The following is an 18,078-nucleotide window of genomic DNA, read 5'->3' on the forward strand; positions in this document are numbered from 1 at the left end:
GTGGCTGTAGAAGAGAAGAGGGGCGGGTATGGCTGGGCTGTGTACTGGGATCGAGAGGATGACTGTTTGAAAGAGCAAGGAATAGGGAAGGACAAGAGGGTGTTGAGGTGTAGTTTGGAGAGGAGGCTAGTGGAGGAACGGACTATAAAGGGGCTGAATGAGGACTGATGCATCGTTAGAGAGTTGCGTTTGTTGGAGACATCCTCGTGGTTTTCTGTTGACTCTCCACCTGGCAATGTGAAAATTCAGCTAAGGACCACCACAAGATATGATCATTGATTGTTACACCACGCAGGGTTTCATTTCCGTATCCGCTGGCATTGCTTACGCATTACTGGGTTTCCCGAATCTACGCCGGTTTCTACAATCGATTTTACTGTACAAACCATAGCGATTCCTAAAATCCGATTTTGGATTCACTCCGATTTTGCCGGGCCGATTTTTGGAATCCCTACCGATTTTCGGAATCCCTACCGACTATCGTGATGCGTACCGATTTCTGACTCTCGATTCCTAGGACCACTGCCGGTTTTCTGGAATGCACCCCGATTTCTAATCGTAGATTCCTAACTCTACGCCGGTTTTATCGTAGCTTTCTCTTAGATTTTTGCCAATTATTACAATACGTAGTTACTGTTGGAAGGTCTATAGCACTAGTGCTGAAAGGAAATAACGATAACTAGGAATGCATTCTGTTCGGTGATGGTTCTTGTTGATTACGAACATAGCTGCTACGAAGGTATACCTAAGCTCTGCGCAAGGTGGGCCGAAGTCGGGCCGAAGTGTCCAGCAGCCGACGTCTCTACCGATACTCACGATCCGACAGTTACTAAGTTTTCATTACCGATTCATAGGATCCCTCCCGGTTATCTGGATTGTACACCGATTTCTAATGGCCACATTTTAGAACCCCTCCCGATTATCACAACTTGTAACGGTTTTTAGGACCATTACCTGGTTTAAGATTTTATCCCGACTTTCGAGTGCCGATTTTAGACCACTGATTTTGGGGACCCTTACCGATTTCTTCGACGCTGCCTTTCTATAGTAACTATAACTGAGTCCTGGCCTCGGAGGCTACCCTGAATAGCCTAAATGCTTTCGCAATCCTGGAATTGCGAAAACTTTCCAGAAGATGCATAGCAGAACCTAGACTCATGACTCTAGAAACGCGTTAGATAGAGCTACATCAAGGTCTACCTTTCCCTACTACGTACAGATGAGGTTCTAGGAAGTAACTTTAAATTAAAGGTTTTCGTCGTCTTCTTCGCCTCATTCGTGTTCTGCTCATACCAGAAGCTCCGGACCTATATCTTTATATCTTTAGGTAAGGCTAAGAGTGGTCTACGCAAGAAGATACAAGTAATTGTACCATGTCACTATCAGCGACTCTAGTAACAACCTACACGACTGCTGAGTACAAGGCATCAACGTTAACATCCATAGCTTAGAGCATGCAATCAATAGGTCTTGATTTGAGATTCGACTCCCTTGTCTATCGCCCGTACTATAGTTCATCATTGATGTAAAAAGGTCAGTGAATGTTGTGGTGTAGTAGCTTGTCACGTGTTCGGTGTTAGGTAATCGGCGCTAGGGTTGAGTATTTTAGGGCGACTCCGTGTAGAGGAGCTCGACATCTTATCGTACACGATTCTTAATACTACCGATTGTTACTCGGATACCTTCTTGTTCTCTACTCTCTACCGATTGCGGGTCGGCAGCCTCTCTTCTGACTATTGAGACTATCCCTCTACCACAATATCTACCAACGACCAAAGTGTATCCCCGATTACGAAAGGCTAAGAATTTCCTACAAAGAACATCGTCGGCGTGGAATAATTCCACACCGATTTCTCAAATCTACGCCAATTTTGGACACCCCCCAATATTGTAAGACCTCAACTGATTATCGAGATCCACACCGGTTTTGAGTACATACGGACTATAGATGTACAGCGATTTTGTATGCATACCGAGTTTCAAGAACCTTTACCGATTTTATGTATCTGCCGATTTTACGCGTCTATCGATGATATAGGTTTTTAGCTTATTGTTAGAATCATGCCGATTTTTGATACTCAGTACATTAGGTACCGGCCAACCTCTTAGCATCCACCTCAGTTTACATACCTAGCTGCCTTTGAAGACCCACACTGATTTTCACACTTCATACCGATATTATAATACCTCGACCAACTCATGAACGCAGATTTCTGACAACCCACTCCGATTTCCAGAACATACGCCGGTTTTCAATACGTACCAGTTCTCAGAAACCCTACAGATTTGCGAAAATCTGCGCCGATGCGTCGTCAAGCAATTACTAGAATCAATATCGATTTTTAGAATTCATGCTAGATATCGAGAGGTACTGATGTACAGAACCCCTACCGACTTTTGGATTTCACGCCGATTTCGAATAGCCGGTTTTTAGAATGTACCCCAATATACTAAGATTACAGCCAATAGTAAGTAGTCCGACTTTTAGAATCTACATCGATTCTTCGAAACTACACCCATTTTTAAATAAGTGCTGAATTTCTAGCACCCCAGCCGATTTTTGAGAACTCACACAGATTTTGTACAACCTTTGCCGGTTTTCGACATCTAATTACCCTAATTCATGCCGATTTTAAAAAGCCGATTTCCAGAGTACACCGGTTTTCCACATTCACAATCGACTTTCCGAGATTCCCCGCCGATTTTGAGTAGCCGATTTTCACATTCCATACTGGTTTCGATGAACTCATACCGACTTTTGGTATAGATGGCGAGATCTCATTTTGGATGTATGACATAGTGTAACAGGCTGAGCCTATTACATGCGCTACGCTGTGTGCGTAGCTGTCGTCATGCGATTCCTTCGAGATACATCTATAGGTTTCTGTCATCATCCATCTAATTCTACTTCGGCCCATCTTCGGTCCGCTCCTGTATTTATGTACAGCTAGCATCCTTTTGTAGCTCTTTGTCAAATCCACTCTGTTACAAGGCATCTCTTGATCAGTCATCTGTGTATCGTCATCGATACAGCCGCTGGGGTCTAGCCCCCACAGATGTCAATGAGCAAGCTGAGCGAGCTCAGCCAATTGGCTTGCTCAGCCAATTGAGCGGAGGCCAGCAGCTCGCTCGGCTCGCTCGGATTGGCTGAAACAGGGCTGTCAGCTCGCTCGGCTTGATGGGCTCAGTCCCGATTAGGAAAGTTATATAGAAACCTTGGTGTTGAGTTTCTCAGCTAATATCCCACTTATGTACACCGTATTTCGCGTCCATCTCCTCATCGCTGATAGCCTCCTTTACAGGCACCTCACCACTGCCAAATCCAGCTCTTATCCATCGTCTATCGCACTGTATTGCTGCTAGAAGTTGCGGAGAAATGCTGCGCCGACGGGGCTCGAGGAGGTCACCCAGCTCGCTGAATAAGCGCTCACACTCACAGCTTGAGCCTGGGATTGATAGCATGTCGATAGCAAATTTGCTAAGGCTGGGGTAGCGATCGCGGAGTCCTACCCAGTATTTTATAGGGTCGACGCCCTCGCTAGCGATCGGTTCGCTGCGTTTCCAAGCCTCATATTCATCCTCCTCGTTCTCCGTAAGCCCTGCAGGCTCAATAAAGCTGTTGATAGCGTCGTCTATATCATTGTGCCTGACTTTGGGGCGTAAGCGCGGCTTCGGTAAGCTTTTGTACTCCGCCCACAAATGTTGAAACTTGCGGTTGCTGCTCTCTAGCCAATCAGGCTTATCCGCCCACGCTGCGTCAAGGTAGCTTTTGTAGCGAGGATGAAGGATTGTAGCAGCATAGTAAGCTGGCGAGAGGTCGAGCTTGTTGTAGTACTCGCGGGCTTTAACTAGGGCAGCGCGGAGGTTGATAGCAAGGTGGTCTTCGGGTGACTCTGTATGCTCATCGTGAATGACGTCTTCATAGCTTTGCAAGCGGTCCTCATAGACTCCAAGTAAGTATTCAAATACTGGAATAACCTCAGCGATTGCTCCAAAAGCACCGCTTTTGCCGCGGCCTTCAAGCCGTTTTGTAGCTTGTTTCAGTGGCCTGAGCACATCAATATACTCAGCAATCACCTGCCAGTCATGGGCATTGATCCCATCAGACCTCATCCAATCCGGCGCTGCAGGCAGCTTGTTGTTACGACTTCGGGCGTACGCGTCTTCAGTTTCAATCTTCTGAATATGGTAGTTGGCGTACCCATTAACCGCTAATTGCAACTCAACAGCGCGCTCAAAACACGAAACGTAAGAGTTCCAGCGAGTAACAACTGGCTTGACGGGCTCCTTGATTTTGTGCTGTTCTGTTGGCGCGTTGACAGGCTGGTCCCTAATAGCGAGCTTCTGATACTTCTCAAAAAGAGCGTACTGTTGTGGTGTTTTGATGTAGTTGATAACCGCGAGAAGCACTCCTAATGGTCCATCGCCTCGCCAAGTAGCCATGTTCTCAGCTTCGTTCACGCGCTCAGTCTCCTCGTTGTCGTAGGACTCTTTCTCCTCACCCCAGAGTAGCATCTGGCCAATGAGATTAAGCGTATGAGGACCGCAGCGAAGGCGACGCTCGGTAGCGCTGAAGCCCATCTGCAAGGCGAGAGTGTTGATCGTGGTGTTGTTGTTATGTGCGTTGTCGAGGACGAAGTAACCGAGCTTGCCCACAGTGATTTCGAACTGCTTGAATATTGCCATCACGACCTCAGCCATGGCCTCGCCGGTGTGGGCACCTGTCAGTTGTGGGAGCGCAATAGGCAAGTCCCTGAGCTCGCCAGAGCTATCAACGTAGTGGGCGACGATACCTAAGTAACCGCGCTTGCCACCTTTTGTCGTCCATCCGTCAAAGCTTATATGGACTTTGCTCATTGATTCTGAAAGGCTTGCGACAACCTTTGGTAACAGGTAGTTGTACAGGCGTATAACGTATCGTGAGACGCTGTTATGAGATGCCCACAGGGCTCGTTCTGCCTCTACGCTAGCTAATTGTATCATATTGCGAAAAGACGATGATTCGAATTGTGAGAGTGGGAGGTTGTTTTCGACGAGCCAGGTGACGGCCGCAAGCCTAAACTCTTGTATATTGAAGTTGGTAAGCTCGTTGGCAACAGCCTGAGAGCAGCCCTTCTGAAGGGCGCGTTCGAGGAGAGTTTCTTTCCGAGGAGCGACGGTAGTGCGCTTACTTGGAGGCTTCAAGCCATGACCTTTCTTGTCTTCTCCGAGATGACGTGCTGGCGCTGATGGAGACTGCGAGACGTCATGTATGCCACGGCCAACAGTAGTGAACTTGTGCTTATAGCAATAGTGGCAGATCCACGTGACTTTTGCGACGTTGCTGCGCAAGGCGATGCGATAGCTATGGCTGTATACCCAGCTTGCTCGGTTCGAAAGTGATGTGGGCGGCTTGCAGTGCTTTGGGTAGCGACTCCAATTAAAGCCGTCGTATTTGTCCTCTACCCATACGAAACCCTCGTCGACAGCCTCGCTAGCTGCTCCTGAAGCTGCAACAGTGGCATGCTCGCTGCCCTCAGGTGGTGGGATGATTGTCTCTTCGGCGCGCGACTCTCGGAGGGTCGCTTCAAAATTTGGTGCTTGTGGCGCGGCGACGAGAGCTTGACGCGGCGACAGCGGTGGAGGAGGTGGAGATGGTGAGAATGGCCGAGTATCGACTAGCACAGGTTGGCTGGCAGTCCCGCGATGACGCGCTGCGACTCTAGGGCGCTTCGAAGTTGTCGCGATTTCTAGAGCATTAACGCGTGTTCTTTTTGCTGGCATTATAGCAACGGCGAGGTAGATAATAGCTGCAAATAGAGACGCGTTGATGGAGTATAGGTGAGTGTGGTGGGTGATAAGTAGTAAGTGAAGTGTCGCAGAAGGAGAATATTGTTGCCAGGCCGTTAGCCGGAAATTTAGTAGCTTATTTGCTAGAAATATAGCAAAAAAGAGTGTATTTTAGGTTATAACTAGGTTTCGAACTTACGCACTACACCTAAAAATCATCGTGAGATTGCCCCTCCACCAAGTCCTTCAGCCCCAAGTTTCCAACCGCCCCATCCAACCAAGCTAAGCAAGCTGACTGAGCGAGCGCCTATCCCTAAGCTCGCTCGGCTTGCAAGCGCGCACTGCGCGCTCAGCTCATTCGGCTTGGTCAAAACGTCCAAGCCGAGCGAGCTGAGCGAGCCGGCTCGCTCGTTGACAAGTATGGGGAATAGTCTTCAGGCTTGCAGTTTGCACTGTCGTAGCGCCATCAAAGAGAGCTTGTGTGGTTATAAACACTCGGTTTACTGCAAATTGCCGGAATGCTGAGTGTGTACTGTTTTCCTCAGAAACTTGTGTATAGTCTAGGATCGCATAGTATCCACGGCGTCTAAGCATTGACATCGCATCAATATTTATACCATCTCCATCGGTTCGTATGAACGCAACCTGCAGTTATTGGTTGGTGTAGAACATTGATACTTGTTTGTTGAAGTCATGCCAGCTGTCCATGGGGCCCTTGAATACATCGCACAGAGCACTTGTCGTGGTCCTTTCATTGGCGTTTCCACCGATAAGGTTTGGTAAACTCTCTTCGATGACCTCTTTGGGGTTTTGTTCTATGACTTGTCCTGGAATAGGGCTCATTGCGCTTGCTACACAGGGGACGATATCGTGGTTGAAGAAGCGCGTGATTCAGGAGTATGTGGTGCAGGAGTGTGTGGTGTAGGAGTGTGTGGTGTAGGAGTGTGTGGTTGAGTAGAGGTCTGTGTTCACGAAAAAGCCTTTTTATCTGTAGAGGGAATAGAATTCCGCGCTAGTCAAGTAAAGGTCGGTGGTCAGTGCATTTTTTCCAAGTGAAAGAAGCCCCCGCGCACTCTACGCGTTGTCTCAGAAACATCTTCATATGCAATTCACCTGCATAATTTTCTTGAGCCTCTTAAACATCTACTTATTATTATTATTATTATTATTATATTTCCATTAGAGTCCTGTATCAGTCGGTGACTATGTAGGACTTTGGCTAAGCCGTTCTATGTATGATGGTCGTTGTGGAGTTTCTATAGGTCTTGTACAATTTGGGTGGTGTTTTGCGTACTCCAATTTCAGAGCTAGTCTTCCATTGGCGCGGGTGCTAAAGAGCAGTTTGGTGAGTAGAAAGAGATGTAGCAGCGGGCTCTTTTGGATAAGGGAATATTGTTTTTGTAGTTTTATACAGTGTCTGTCTGTTCGGTGGTTTGCCTAAGGTGCCATTTTCTCGTGCCAATCCTAGTACTTGCAATAAAGGCTAGAGTAGCTTTAATGCCTGTCTTTGTTTGGAGGAGAAGTGGGAGGGTGATAGGTCTGTGTGGTATTGCTTCTTTGAGTGTATTTCGATGTGTTTTGTACTGTTTGCACTCTAGAAGTAGATGCTGTGGTGTTTGTGGTTTGTAGCATATACATAGATTGCAGTCTCTCTTGTTGAATCTCTTAAGGTAGGAGTTGAAGTATCTATGTCCTAGCTTGAGTGAGTAGAACGCGCTCGAGATTTCTCTTGGTGTTCCCTTCGGGACTTTGATTGTTGTATGTGTGTTGAGCTTGAAGATCCTTAAGTAGGAGCTTCTGTTTTTAGTGGGCCTGTCGGTATACCTCTTGTACTCCATTAGTTGTTCTGTTTTTTGTATTTTGTTGATTTCTGTGCCTAAGTAGGCTAGGCTCGCTGTGGTCGATGTTGTTAGTCTCTCTTTAGCTGCTTCCTTTGCTAGCGTGTCGGCTTTTTCGTTGCCCTTGACGTCGTTATGTCCTAGGGCCCACTGCAGGTGGATCGATGCTTTCTTTGTCGTTATTCTCTTTGCAGCTCTGATGCATCTTAGTAGCCACTGTTGTCCCGGGTTGTCCGATAGGTTGTTAAGCCTATGGATTGCTGCTTGGTTGTCTGCGTATACGTAGATCTCTTGGCCTTCTTGTGCCACTATAGCCGCGTGTTCGAATGCCTGTGCTATCCCCTCTAGTTCACCGTTGTAGACTAGTTGGGAGCATCTAATGTTTGTCTTTTAAGAAAAGGTTTCTTCGTGGGTGGAGCTGTACGCTACTACACCTACGCTGATCCCTATTCCCTTGTCGTGTTGTGAGGCATCTGAGTAGATTGCGGTGAAGTTATCTCCGCTCCTTGATAGGATATAATCCGCGTGTGCAATTGCCTCTTCCTCTTTGCTCTTTTTTGATACAGTAACCTTGTAGTTAAGACTTTCCTACGGTCTGAACCTATATGGGATTATCTTTTCTACGCTGTTGTTGTCTCTCTCTGGGATTAACTTAACAATAGTATATAGTTGTCTATGCTGGTTTGGCTTTTTGTAGCTAGTTTTGTCTGTATTTGTGATCCTTGTAATTGCTTTCTAGATTGGGTGGTTGCTGGATAGCTGGTGTGCTCTAGACGCATACTTTCGGTTGTTGGTGTTAAGTCTAATTGCAGGTGACGTAAGTCCGGATTCAATGCTTGTTAGTAGAGATGGTGACGTTCTGAACACTCTAATTATCTTTCTACACGCTAGGTTGTGCAGTGATTGTAGGAGGCTAGTGGCGTAGCTTTGGTTCTTCTAGTATATTTGTGATCCGTAGTCTGCAACGCTTGTGACGCAGGCTAGGTATAGTTGTCGTACTGCTTTTGGGGAGAGTCCTCTTTCGATGTTGGCTAGTCTCCCTAGCCTGTGAAATGCTTTTGTTGCTTAGCTTACGCGTGTAGCAATATGTTCCTTAAAGGACAGTCTATTGTCTATGTAGATGCCTAGCCATTTGATTGTGTCTTTTGGTTCTACAATGGTGTTGTCTGGGAGCTGTAGGCTTCTCTCTTTTCTCTCTTTCTTGGCGGTAAAGTGAATAAGCTCTGTCTTAGCTATATCGAACATAATCGCTAAGTTTTTCCCTTGGTGAGATAGTAGGCGGACTTGCTGTTCTAGTATTTTGACGTTTTTCTTTAGGGATGTTGAGGATGTCGATAGAGATAGGTCGTCAATATAGGATAGGTTGAAGCTTTGTAGTCCTAGGAAGAGGTCTCTAGTGTAGATAAGAAAGAATATTGGAGACACTGGGCTGCCTTGAGGTATCCCAGCTATTATCTCGGAGAATTCTTGTGTCTTATTGTCGAAGGAGAGTCTTAGCGATCTGTTTGAGAAGAAGGATTTTGTCTAAGCGATAAGACTAATTGGAAGGCCTAGCTTCTTAAGCGTTCGCAGGAATTAATTGTGTGAGACGTAGTTAAATGCTCCCTTTACGTCTAGGAAGATAGTTAATGTTATTTGGCCTTTCTGTTTCTGGTGCTGAATTTGGTCGATGAGTAGCATAGCTGCATCTATTGCAGATTTCTTGAGTCTACCCCTAATTTGGGTTGGGTGTAGTACAGACTCCGCAACAATCAATCGATTGACATGATTGATTCCTATATAGGTTAAAGAATTACTTCATTAGGCAGCCTTTAACCTAGATAGGAATCAATCATGCCGATCCGATTGATTGTTGCGGAGTCTGGTGTAGTAGCTCTGTGATTTCTGCTAGATTGCTCAGCCTACTTGCGGTGATTCTCTCGTTAATCTTTCCTAAACAGCTTAATAGAGTGATAACTCTGTAGGCTTTTGGGATTGAATAGTCTGGTTTTGATGCCTTTTTAAGAACAGCTCCTGTAGCTTGTTTCCAGCATTTTGGGTGGTATCTATAGTTGAATAGGAGTGAGAAAGCTCTAAACATTGTTTGCGGTTGAGCTTTGTACGCGGCTGTGATTATGTCTTGTGTTATTGCATCTGGTCCTGGGGTGCTACTTTTGACTTGACTTGAGCATGCTCGTTCTAGTTCAGTCGTGGATAGTGCTGGCCAATCCCATCTCTTTTCCTAGTAGTTAGTGAATGTGGGCGCTTCGGTTATAGGCGGTGGTGGGAATAGCGTGTTGCGGAACGCTTGGTATTTCTTGTCGAATGATGTTTCTCCTTGTATAGGTGGAATTCTTTCGACTTTGTTATCCTTTGTATATGCCATGGCTTTGTAGATTGACTGCGGGTCTTCCTTCTCTAGGAATTCATTCTAGTGTTTCCTTTTAGCGTCTTTGATTGCCTTGTTGTAGGTGTTTCGTGCACGTAGGAAGTCTCTTTTCTCTAGGTAGGCGTCGTGTATCGCAGTAGTTTCGAGCTTTTCTTTAAAAATCCTTCTATAGTGGGAAGTGTCTTGTCGTAGCTTTGTCAGCTCTTTGTTCCACCAAGCTTTTGGTTTTGGACCAAGTCTAGTGATAGGGATAGCTTTGTTTGCTGCAGTTTGGATTGCTTGAGTTATTGCTTTACCAATCTCTTCTAGCTGTTGCTCTAGCTCTGTATTGTTGCCGAGGAGGAGGTCCATTAAGTCTGCCTTTCTTGGATCACTGATCTAGTCTATATCTTGCAAGGTTTGACTGTTTTGGATTGCCGTTTCTAGTTCTTTGTTGAAGGTGTCCCAGTTAGCCTTTGCAGTATTAAATCTGGGTTAGTTTGTCGGGTTTTCTACAAGGTCTGCGTTTGTTTGGATGGAGAATAGGAGGCCGTAGTGATCTGATCCAGTTTTAGGTATGGTCTGCCAGTCCGTAGCTTTGCTAGCTAAGTCTGGAGTGACAAGTGAGAGGTCTAGGACTGTTTCTCTAGATAGGTGTGGTCTGAAGAATGTGCCTACTCCTGGTGTGTTTAGGAGCTCTAGATCTTGTTCTTCAATCCAGTCAATAAATGGCTGTGCTCCTTGGCTCGTCGTTGGGCATAGCGGGTCCCACAATGGATGGTGCTCGTTGCTATCTAGTACTAAAATAGAACTTGGCGGAAGCTTAGTGTTAAGTATAGCTCTGGGCAGTGTTTTTTCCCCTTCGGCGTTTGTTTGGTTGTATACGTTAAATAGGTTAAATTGGAAATTAGAACCTTTTATTGTAATAGCTATTGCGTCTGGGTCTATTTTGAAGTCGTTTTGGGTGAATGTCTCTGCTTCTAGTGTTCTAGATATATAAAATAGAACCCTAGGGCGGACGGGTAGGTTTGTTACTGGTAAGATCTGGATAAACGCAGTGTGATTTATGGATCTTGCTGTTGCGTAGTTGTCGTTGGTAGTTAGCCATAGCTCTTGAATTGCAATTATATCAGCTTTAAGTTTAACTGCAAGTTGCAGTGTAGACTCAGTCGCTGTAATGCTCTTGTTGAGATTGACTTAGAGGATCCTAATGTTGTTCAACATTAAAATCCTGCGGGGATGCTCTTTGTTACTGCTTAGTAGAGTTCGCACTCTTTGCTGTTTGCAAAGTGGGGCTCTTCGCAGTTACTACAGTGGGGGAGTGTATAGTTGCAGGGTTTTCCTTTTGTATTACACACTAAGCATTTGTGTGTTGTAGTTGCATGTTCTTCTCCGCACAAATTGCATGCTGGTTAGTTTCGGCATCTAGTGGCTGGGTGGCCAAATTGTTAGCAGTTTAGGCATTGGGTAGATGCTGCTATAGGCTTAAACTTTTCGGTGAAGAGAGTTTGTCTAAGGATTGTAATTCTACCACTAAGTTTGGCTGCGTCTTCGGCTGTTTTGAATGCTATTACAATAGAGCTGTTCTTCTTGTTTTGCCATTCTCTTAATATCTAGTATGGGTTGCTAGTAATTTGTAGTCTGTTGTTGTATGCTGGGATTTCTGTGTGGAGTATCTCTAGTGTCTCTGCTCCCTCCTATTCTGTTGGCACATTATGTACTACTACTTTCGTCCATAATTCTAGTAGTTGTACATTCTTTAGCTCGAACTTTTGATGCTATATATGCTTGTGTTGGACTAGGTATTCTCCTGAGTAGGTTGGAGTGGTTGTTAGGATAATATTGTTCTTTCTACTTGTTGTTACTTCCTTCACTACTGGGTCTTTGATGCCGCCCTTTGTGAACTCTTCGTTGTGTGAACGGTCTGTAGGGACTGTATTCCAGCTACCTAGTCCAGATGCTATTTACAGTCAAGATGAAGAAAGAAGGTAAGACGCAAGCGGCGAGCCTGCTTTGTTTGGGTTGGCGCACGGCCCTCACGTTGCCGGGGAAGCGACTAGGCTAGCAGCCTAGTCATGTGACTCGAGGCTCAGCCCGTTACATTACCCCCCTCCTTTCCCTTTAGCGCGTAGTTTTCTCCATTTCCTCCAAGCGTCAGTCTTTAGTACGTTACTCACAGGTTCCCATGTCGGTTCAGTATAGTCCACCCACTTCACATATGCCTCCTTGATTTCTTTCCCTCCCTGCCTTGTTGTGCGTTCGCCCAGAATACGTTCAACCAGCCATAGCTCGTCTCCATCTACAAGTATAGGCCCTGGCTGAGTGTCTCCAACCTTCTGCGATGGGAGAGAGTCGTTAGGCGCGTAGCGAAGCAGGTCTACGTGGAAGACAGGATGGATCTTCCCCGGAACGTCAAGTTGATAAGAGTGGGAGTTGACCTGCCTCAAGACTTTGTACTTTCCATGCAACCAGTCTAGCTTCTTGGAAGGTCGTGTTGTCTTCACGTTTCTAAGGTTCAAAAACACCCAGTCTCCCTCCTTGTATTGGGGCGCTGCTGTTCTTGTCTTGTTAGCTTGATGTTGCTGTTTCTCTTGTGTTATCGCGATCGCAGCTTGGGCCCACTCTGTTGCGTCTTGGAGTCTTTTAAGGAAGCCTTCTGCCAGTGCTTCGCCGTCTCTCTTTGGTCGGTCCTGAATAGTTCGATCCTCTACCAGCTGAATGGGTTCATTGTGATATCCGTGCATAAAATAGAAGGGGCTTAGGCCAGTAGATGAGGCCTCGCGATTGTTGATTGCTCCCATAACGATAGGTAAAAGTGCTAGCCAATTTTCTTGCGTGTAGGTGGCCCAGATTCGAATCATCTTCTCAATCTCTTGGTTCATTCGCTCTGTTGCACCATCGGTTTGCGGATGATAGGCAGTCGACAGGCGTTGCTCAACGCTGAGGAGTTTACAGAAATGCCTCCAAAGATCGCTGACGAATTGTGGTCCTCTATCGCTCGTAATTGCCGTTGGAATACCATGAATAGGGTAATGCCGTTCTAAAAGCCGTTGTGCTACTGCTTCTGCCGAGATATCGTGCATGCCTTCCAGTTCAACTCCCTTTGTCAGCCGATCAGTGACCACCATGCAGTTCGTTGCGTCATCGCGTCCAGATGGCGGCAAGTCCGTAATAAAATCGATTGAAAGTTCTCCCCATATACGTTCTGGGATCGGTAGCGGTTTAAGGAGGCCCTTCTTTGTCTCTCTCCATATCGTATTCCTCCCGCAAATCTCGCAGTTACGGACAAAGCGTCGCACGTCGCTTGCTACACCTGACCAGAAGAACTGCCTTGATAAGATTGAGTAGGTAAGATCTCGTCCAGGATGGCCGGTGATATGCGAGTCGTGAATATTTTGAATAATTCGTGTGCGAAGTGGTTCGCAGTCAGGGATCCATATCCGGTCTCGAAATCGCAACAGGCCTCTCTCGTCTAGGGTGCATTCTGCTATACTCACTGACTTCTCCTTCTGAAGTTTGGTAGGGAGGTTCCGCTCCTTGTTTGCTACCAGCGTAGTGAGCTCCTGATAAAGCTTATCCTCTTGGCGGCTTCGGTGCCAGAGATTTTGCATGTCCTGGTCCTCAAACATGCGTATCTCTTCTGTGAAGTCAATCTCCTCGGACGACAGGGACTGGATTTGAACACTCTGCAAGTGCTTGCTCTGGAAAAGACGGATAAATCGAGACCGTATTCGTTCATCGTCGTAGTTGGCGGGTAGGTCTTGTTCTCGTCGTGACAGGGCGTCAGGTTTTCCCATAGTCTTTCCAGGTTTCCATTCCAGGGAGAAGTCGAATCGTGAGAGAAACTCTGACCAACGTACTTGTCTTTCAGACAGCTGTCGTTCGCGGTAGAAGTATTGAAGGTTCTTGTGGTCCGTCAGAACTGTGAACTTCCTAACCATACGTAGTTCAGGAGCCCATGCTTCTAAGCAACGAACAATAGCTAGAAGCTCCTTGTCATGAATTGGATAATTGGCCTCTGTTGGTGAGTGCTTCTTTGAGTAGTAGGCAACGGGTTGCCAGTTGTTGTTCTTGTCCTTCTGCAGCAATAGGCCGCCAGTTGCATGTCCTGAGGAGTCGGCTTCTACCAAGGTGTCCTTCTCTGGATCAAAATGGCCGAGTATTGGTGCTGTAATGAGAAGTTCCTTAATCGTTTCAAATGCTTGATTGCAAGCCTCGTCCCAATGAAAAACCATCTCTTTCTTAGTTAGGTTGATAAGCGGTTCAGCAATGTCCGAGAAGTTTGGTATAAAAACTCGGTAAAAGTTGGCAAAACCAATAAATGCTCGGATAGCCTTAACTGACGTTGGTGTAGCCCATTCGCGGATTGCGATAATCTTTTCAGGATCAACTCGAATGCCCACTTCTGCTTCCACAATGTACCCGAGGTATTTGACTCGTTTAGTCTCGAACTCGCACTTGTCGATATCAATCTGCAGTCCAGCGTCTATAAGGCGTTGAAGAACCTTTCCAACCTTCTCTCTGTGATCCTGAAGCGATCCTGACGAGTAGATTAAGATGTCGTCAACGTAGGCTGAAACAAAGTCGTCAAGGTAATCCTGTAGAACACCATTTACGTAGCGTTGAAATGCGGCTGGTGCTCCTGTTAGTCCGAAGGGAGCAACCCGCCATTCGAATAGGCCGTATCTTGTTCGGAAAGCTGTCTTCCATTCTTCTCCTTTGGCCACACGGATCTTGTGGAAGGCTGCGATAACGTCAAGTTTTGTGAACCATTTAGCTTTAGCTACATTTCTCAGTGTTTCTGTGAATAGAGGCAGAGGGTAACGGTCCTTCCTGGTGATGTTGTTCAAGCCTCGGTAGTCAACGCAAAATCGGATGCCCCTCCTGGCTTTTTGACCATCAGGACGGGTGCAGCTGCGGGAGAGTTACTTGCGCGGATAAAATCCTTGTCTAACAGCTCGGTGAGAGTTTTCCTAAGCACTAGTAACTCTTCTCGGCTCATGCCGTAGAGCGGACCCCATGGAATGGTCTTCTCGTTTCCGTCTTGATCCTTTTCAATCTCAATGTGGAGATCAACGCCTTTACGATGTGGGGGAAGTTTCTCAGCTAGGAAATGGTCGAAAGCCTTCAGCCATTGGTGGTACTGGGGTGGGAGCTTCGTCTTTGGATCGGATCGTTTGCGCGGTTTCAAAGCTTTCTCAATGTCGGCGATGGAAACAGCGAACAGTCCAGTGTCGAGCGCAATACCGTCTCCTTTGTTCTTCCTACGGCTTCTTCTCACCTCCGCCATGAATGCGGAAGCCATCACCTGAGTAGCCTTCATTAGTGGTGGCTTGTATGACGCTTTCTTGTGGTTCCATGCGCGGATGTTTGACGCGCCGATATCTAGGCAGCCTTGTTTGGCCGAAATTGTGACGTCGGCATCTTCTAACCAGGGCTTTCCTAGGATCACGTCGTAAGTTAGGCCAGGTACAACGTAGAAGAAGACGCGTTTCTGCTGGTGGCCGTCTATGTCTATCGAGGCGTAAGTAACTGTATCTAGGACAGTACTTGGTTCTGCGTTCTTCCCAGCTGCTTCCTCTAGCTGACGCGGGGCTATCTTGATTGATGGCAGTCTCAGAGATCGAAAGAGTTGTTCATTAATGGCAGAATAGCAAAGGCAACCTGAGTCAACAAGTCCAGTGACAAAGTCAGTTCCATTAAGTCTAACGTCCAGTACAAAGGGATCGCTATCCATCTTTTGCTTTCCGGTCTCTTTCCATTCTTTCTGAGCTGCCGCGTGTTCCTATTGCTCTGCTTCGGAGTCTTCTGGATCTTCCTCCTCTACAGCTGCCTTGGTGACCACAGTACTCTTTGCTGTCTTGACGCTAACGTGAGTTGGTCGTAGAGCGGCTGCTAACGGGCATGTAGCTATTCGGCAATTGTTGCGGCCGCATCGGAGGCAGCGTCGTTCCTGGCGTCGAGCATCGATTTCCTCTTGGTTGACCCATTTTGCTCGTTTTCCAATAAGTTCTCGGTCTTCGGGACGCCTAGATGGATATCCATTCATGTTGGTCTTGCCGCGGAGGCCGACAGCGTTCACTTGGGTAGTTGTAGGCTGCGTAGGTTCCCATTCCATCATGTCTTCAGGGGAAACTGCTGTGAGCGTGGCATTATTTGATTTTGCTGGTGGTTCATAGGTTAGTGCATTTTCAGCAGTTCGGCTACCGTAACGGCGGGTTGTTTTCGTCCATTGGCCGAACAACTCCATGTCGTTGCTAAGATCTACACACTTCTGAGCGAACCTTGCGTATGTGCTTGTTTCTGCTCCTGATGTACCAACAAGCCTATCCTTTATCCTACCACTTAATGCGTTGCGTAAGTAGGATATCTTCGTATGCTCAGGCCAGCTTTCTGCGTCAGCGTTGGCCATCTCTTTCTCAAACCGTGGATAGAAGGAAATAAACGTCTCGTCGTCCTTCTGGCGTATAGAGTAGAGGTTCTGAATGGCTTTCTCCTTCCGATTTCGTTCGCCGTAGAGGAGTTCAAGGCGGTCAAGCAGCTTGAAAGGGTTTGGCGATTCTTCTTTAACTTGTATCTCGTAGTATGTTGTAACGTTGGTTTTCGCTGCCCCATCAAGACGCATGTAGACGTAGCGTAGCTGAGCTTTTAGGCTTCCAATAGCTTGCGCGTCTTCTTCGATCTTGCCCTCCATCTCTAGCTTCCATCCTCGCCATTGTGATTTGTTTCCACCAAACGTAGGCGGGTGGGGTAAGCTGTGCCGCGGCTTTGGGGTTATAGGCACAGATGTGTTCGAAGTCTCGGAGGTTGGCGTTGGATCAGTGGTGGCGTCTGTATTGTGACCAGGCGTTTGAGGTAGCTCGTGCGATGGTGCTTCCAGCCTCTCCATCCTAGTGCTCATGTCTTCAAGTCTCTGTAGTAGCGACTGTAACAGCTGGTTCGAATCGTTCGTCGTCATGTCAGTATCCCCGGGGGAGCTCATTATAGCGGTGCTTTGGTTGCTGCGTGTTCTGCGTGTTCTGCGTGTTCTGCGTATTCTGCGTGTTCTTCTTGATCTTGACTGTATGTGAACGGTCTGTAGGGACTGTATTCCAGCTACCTAGTCCAGATGCTATTTACAGTCAAGATGAAGAAAGAAGGTAAGACGCAAGCGGCGAGCCTGCTTTGTTTGGGTTGGCGCACGGCCCTCACGTTGCCGGGGAAGCGACTAGGCTAGCAGCCTAGTCATGTGACTCGAGGCTCAGCCCGTTACACGTTGATTAAGTCTCTAATCTGGAGTGGTGTGTGGGACGTAGGCTGGGTAAGCGTAAGGACTGCTTGGTAGTAGCTTGCTGGCTTTTTGTTTGTCTTCTTTTTTGTAGACACTGTAGTCCATGTGTTTCCGTTGTTCTGGGCGGCTACGCTAGCGTATGATGTCTTGTTTTGTTAGGTGTTTTGGGTGTTTTGGGTGTTTTGGATGTTCTGGGTGTTCTGGTTGTTTGGTTTTTCTTGGTTGTTTGGGTTTTGTGGTCTAGTTGTGGCATTAACAGCTTTCTTTAGTGTCTTTGTAGCTTGTTAGGAGGCGCTTGTAAGCGTTGCAGTCTGGTACGCAAGCTGTGCTGTAAACTTCTCAGTCATTTGCTGCGTAACCCTGCCTAGTTCCGTAAAGTCTCTAAAGACGTCCAGTAGTTGTAGTAGTTTGTTTTGGGATAGATAGGATTCGGCCATAGTAGATGCTTGTAGAATTAGGTCCCTTGCCCAGAAGATTGCTTGGGTTGAGTCCTTTGCTCTTGGTTTCTTTTCTTGGCTGTTCTAGAATGGGTTTCTCTCTCTTGTAGTTATCTCTGGGGAGAATGCCGCTGGTCTTTTATTTAGTGGTGGCTGAATAATTAACCTTGGTGTTTCTTGGGTGGTCTGCTCGATGGGTGTTGTTGGGTTGTCTTGGTGCCTTTCTTCGGTCTCCATTTCGTCTTCCAGTATGCTTGGGGTCCGGAGGTCTTCTGGTAGCTGGACTACGATAGTGTCGCTATCTGGGGCCATTTTAGCCTCTCTGTTGTCTTGTTGTTGTTGTTTCTTGGCTTGGTCTGTGCGTTTGCTTCTGAAAGTTCGGACGCGTCGCGTTTGGGGTACTAGACTCCTTGTATC

General features: G+C 46.9%; 7 protein-coding genes across 7 annotated transcripts; all 7 read right to left on the reverse strand.

Moving 5' to 3' along the window:
- Nucleotides 1-3,231: 3,231 nt before the first annotated feature.
- PtrM4_116540 (Dimer-Tnp-hAT domain containing protein) lies at nucleotides 3,232-5,763 on the reverse strand (the record flags this gene model as incomplete). Its single annotated transcript, XM_066108217.1, has 1 exon — nucleotides 3,232-5,763. One exon carries the CDS (start codon nucleotides 5,761-5,763, stop codon nucleotides 3,232-3,234), a length of 2,532 nt encoding a protein of 843 aa, XP_065961402.1.
- A 657-nt stretch (nucleotides 5,764-6,420) lies between these two features.
- PtrM4_116550 (uncharacterized protein) lies at nucleotides 6,421-6,612 on the reverse strand (the record flags this gene model as incomplete). Its single annotated transcript, XM_066108218.1, has 1 exon — nucleotides 6,421-6,612. One exon carries the CDS (start codon nucleotides 6,610-6,612, stop codon nucleotides 6,421-6,423), a length of 192 nt encoding a protein of 63 aa, XP_065961403.1.
- A 563-nt stretch (nucleotides 6,613-7,175) lies between these two features.
- On the reverse strand, nucleotides 7,176-9,287 carry PtrM4_116560 (uncharacterized protein; the record flags this gene model as incomplete). Its single annotated transcript, XM_066108219.1, has 4 exons — nucleotides 7,176-7,983; nucleotides 8,032-8,159; nucleotides 8,682-9,131; nucleotides 9,219-9,287. The coding sequence occupies 4 exons, from the start codon at nucleotides 9,285-9,287 to the stop codon at nucleotides 7,176-7,178; spliced, it is 1,455 nt and encodes a 484-aa protein (XP_065961404.1).
- Nucleotides 9,288-9,828: 541 nt separating this feature from the next.
- Nucleotides 9,829-10,326, reverse strand: PtrM4_116570 (uncharacterized protein; the record flags this gene model as incomplete). The annotated part of the gene is made up of 2 exons (XM_066108220.1): nucleotides 9,829-10,004; nucleotides 10,071-10,326. The coding sequence occupies 2 exons, from the start codon at nucleotides 10,324-10,326 to the stop codon at nucleotides 9,829-9,831; spliced, it is 432 nt and encodes a 143-aa protein (XP_065961405.1).
- Nucleotides 10,327-10,449: 123 nt separating this feature from the next.
- On the reverse strand, nucleotides 10,450-15,691 carry PtrM4_116580 (uncharacterized protein; the record flags this gene model as incomplete). The annotated part of the gene is made up of 3 exons (XM_066108221.1): nucleotides 10,450-11,136; nucleotides 12,132-14,842; nucleotides 14,884-15,691. The coding sequence occupies 3 exons, from the start codon at nucleotides 15,689-15,691 to the stop codon at nucleotides 10,450-10,452; spliced, it is 4,206 nt and encodes a 1,401-aa protein (XP_065961406.1).
- Nucleotides 15,692-15,739: 48 nt separating this feature from the next.
- PtrM4_116590 (Retrotrans-gag domain containing protein) lies at nucleotides 15,740-16,936 on the reverse strand (the record flags this gene model as incomplete). The annotated part of the gene is made up of 1 exon (XM_066108222.1): nucleotides 15,740-16,936. The coding sequence occupies one exon, from the start codon at nucleotides 16,934-16,936 to the stop codon at nucleotides 15,740-15,742; it is 1,197 nt and encodes a 398-aa protein (XP_065961407.1).
- Nucleotides 16,937-17,508: 572 nt separating this feature from the next.
- Nucleotides 17,509-17,973, reverse strand: PtrM4_116600 (uncharacterized protein; the record flags this gene model as incomplete). Its single annotated transcript, XM_066108223.1, has 2 exons — nucleotides 17,509-17,740; nucleotides 17,828-17,973. 2 exons carry the CDS (start codon nucleotides 17,971-17,973, stop codon nucleotides 17,509-17,511), a joined length of 378 nt encoding a protein of 125 aa, XP_065961408.1.
- Between the last annotated feature and the right edge of the window lie 105 nt (nucleotides 17,974-18,078).

This window comes from Pyrenophora tritici-repentis, chromosome 6, assembly GCF_003171515.1.
Source record: "Pyrenophora tritici-repentis strain M4 chromosome 6, whole genome shotgun sequence".
Lineage (NCBI taxonomy): Eukaryota > Fungi > Ascomycota > Dothideomycetes > Pleosporales > Pleosporaceae > Pyrenophora > Pyrenophora tritici-repentis.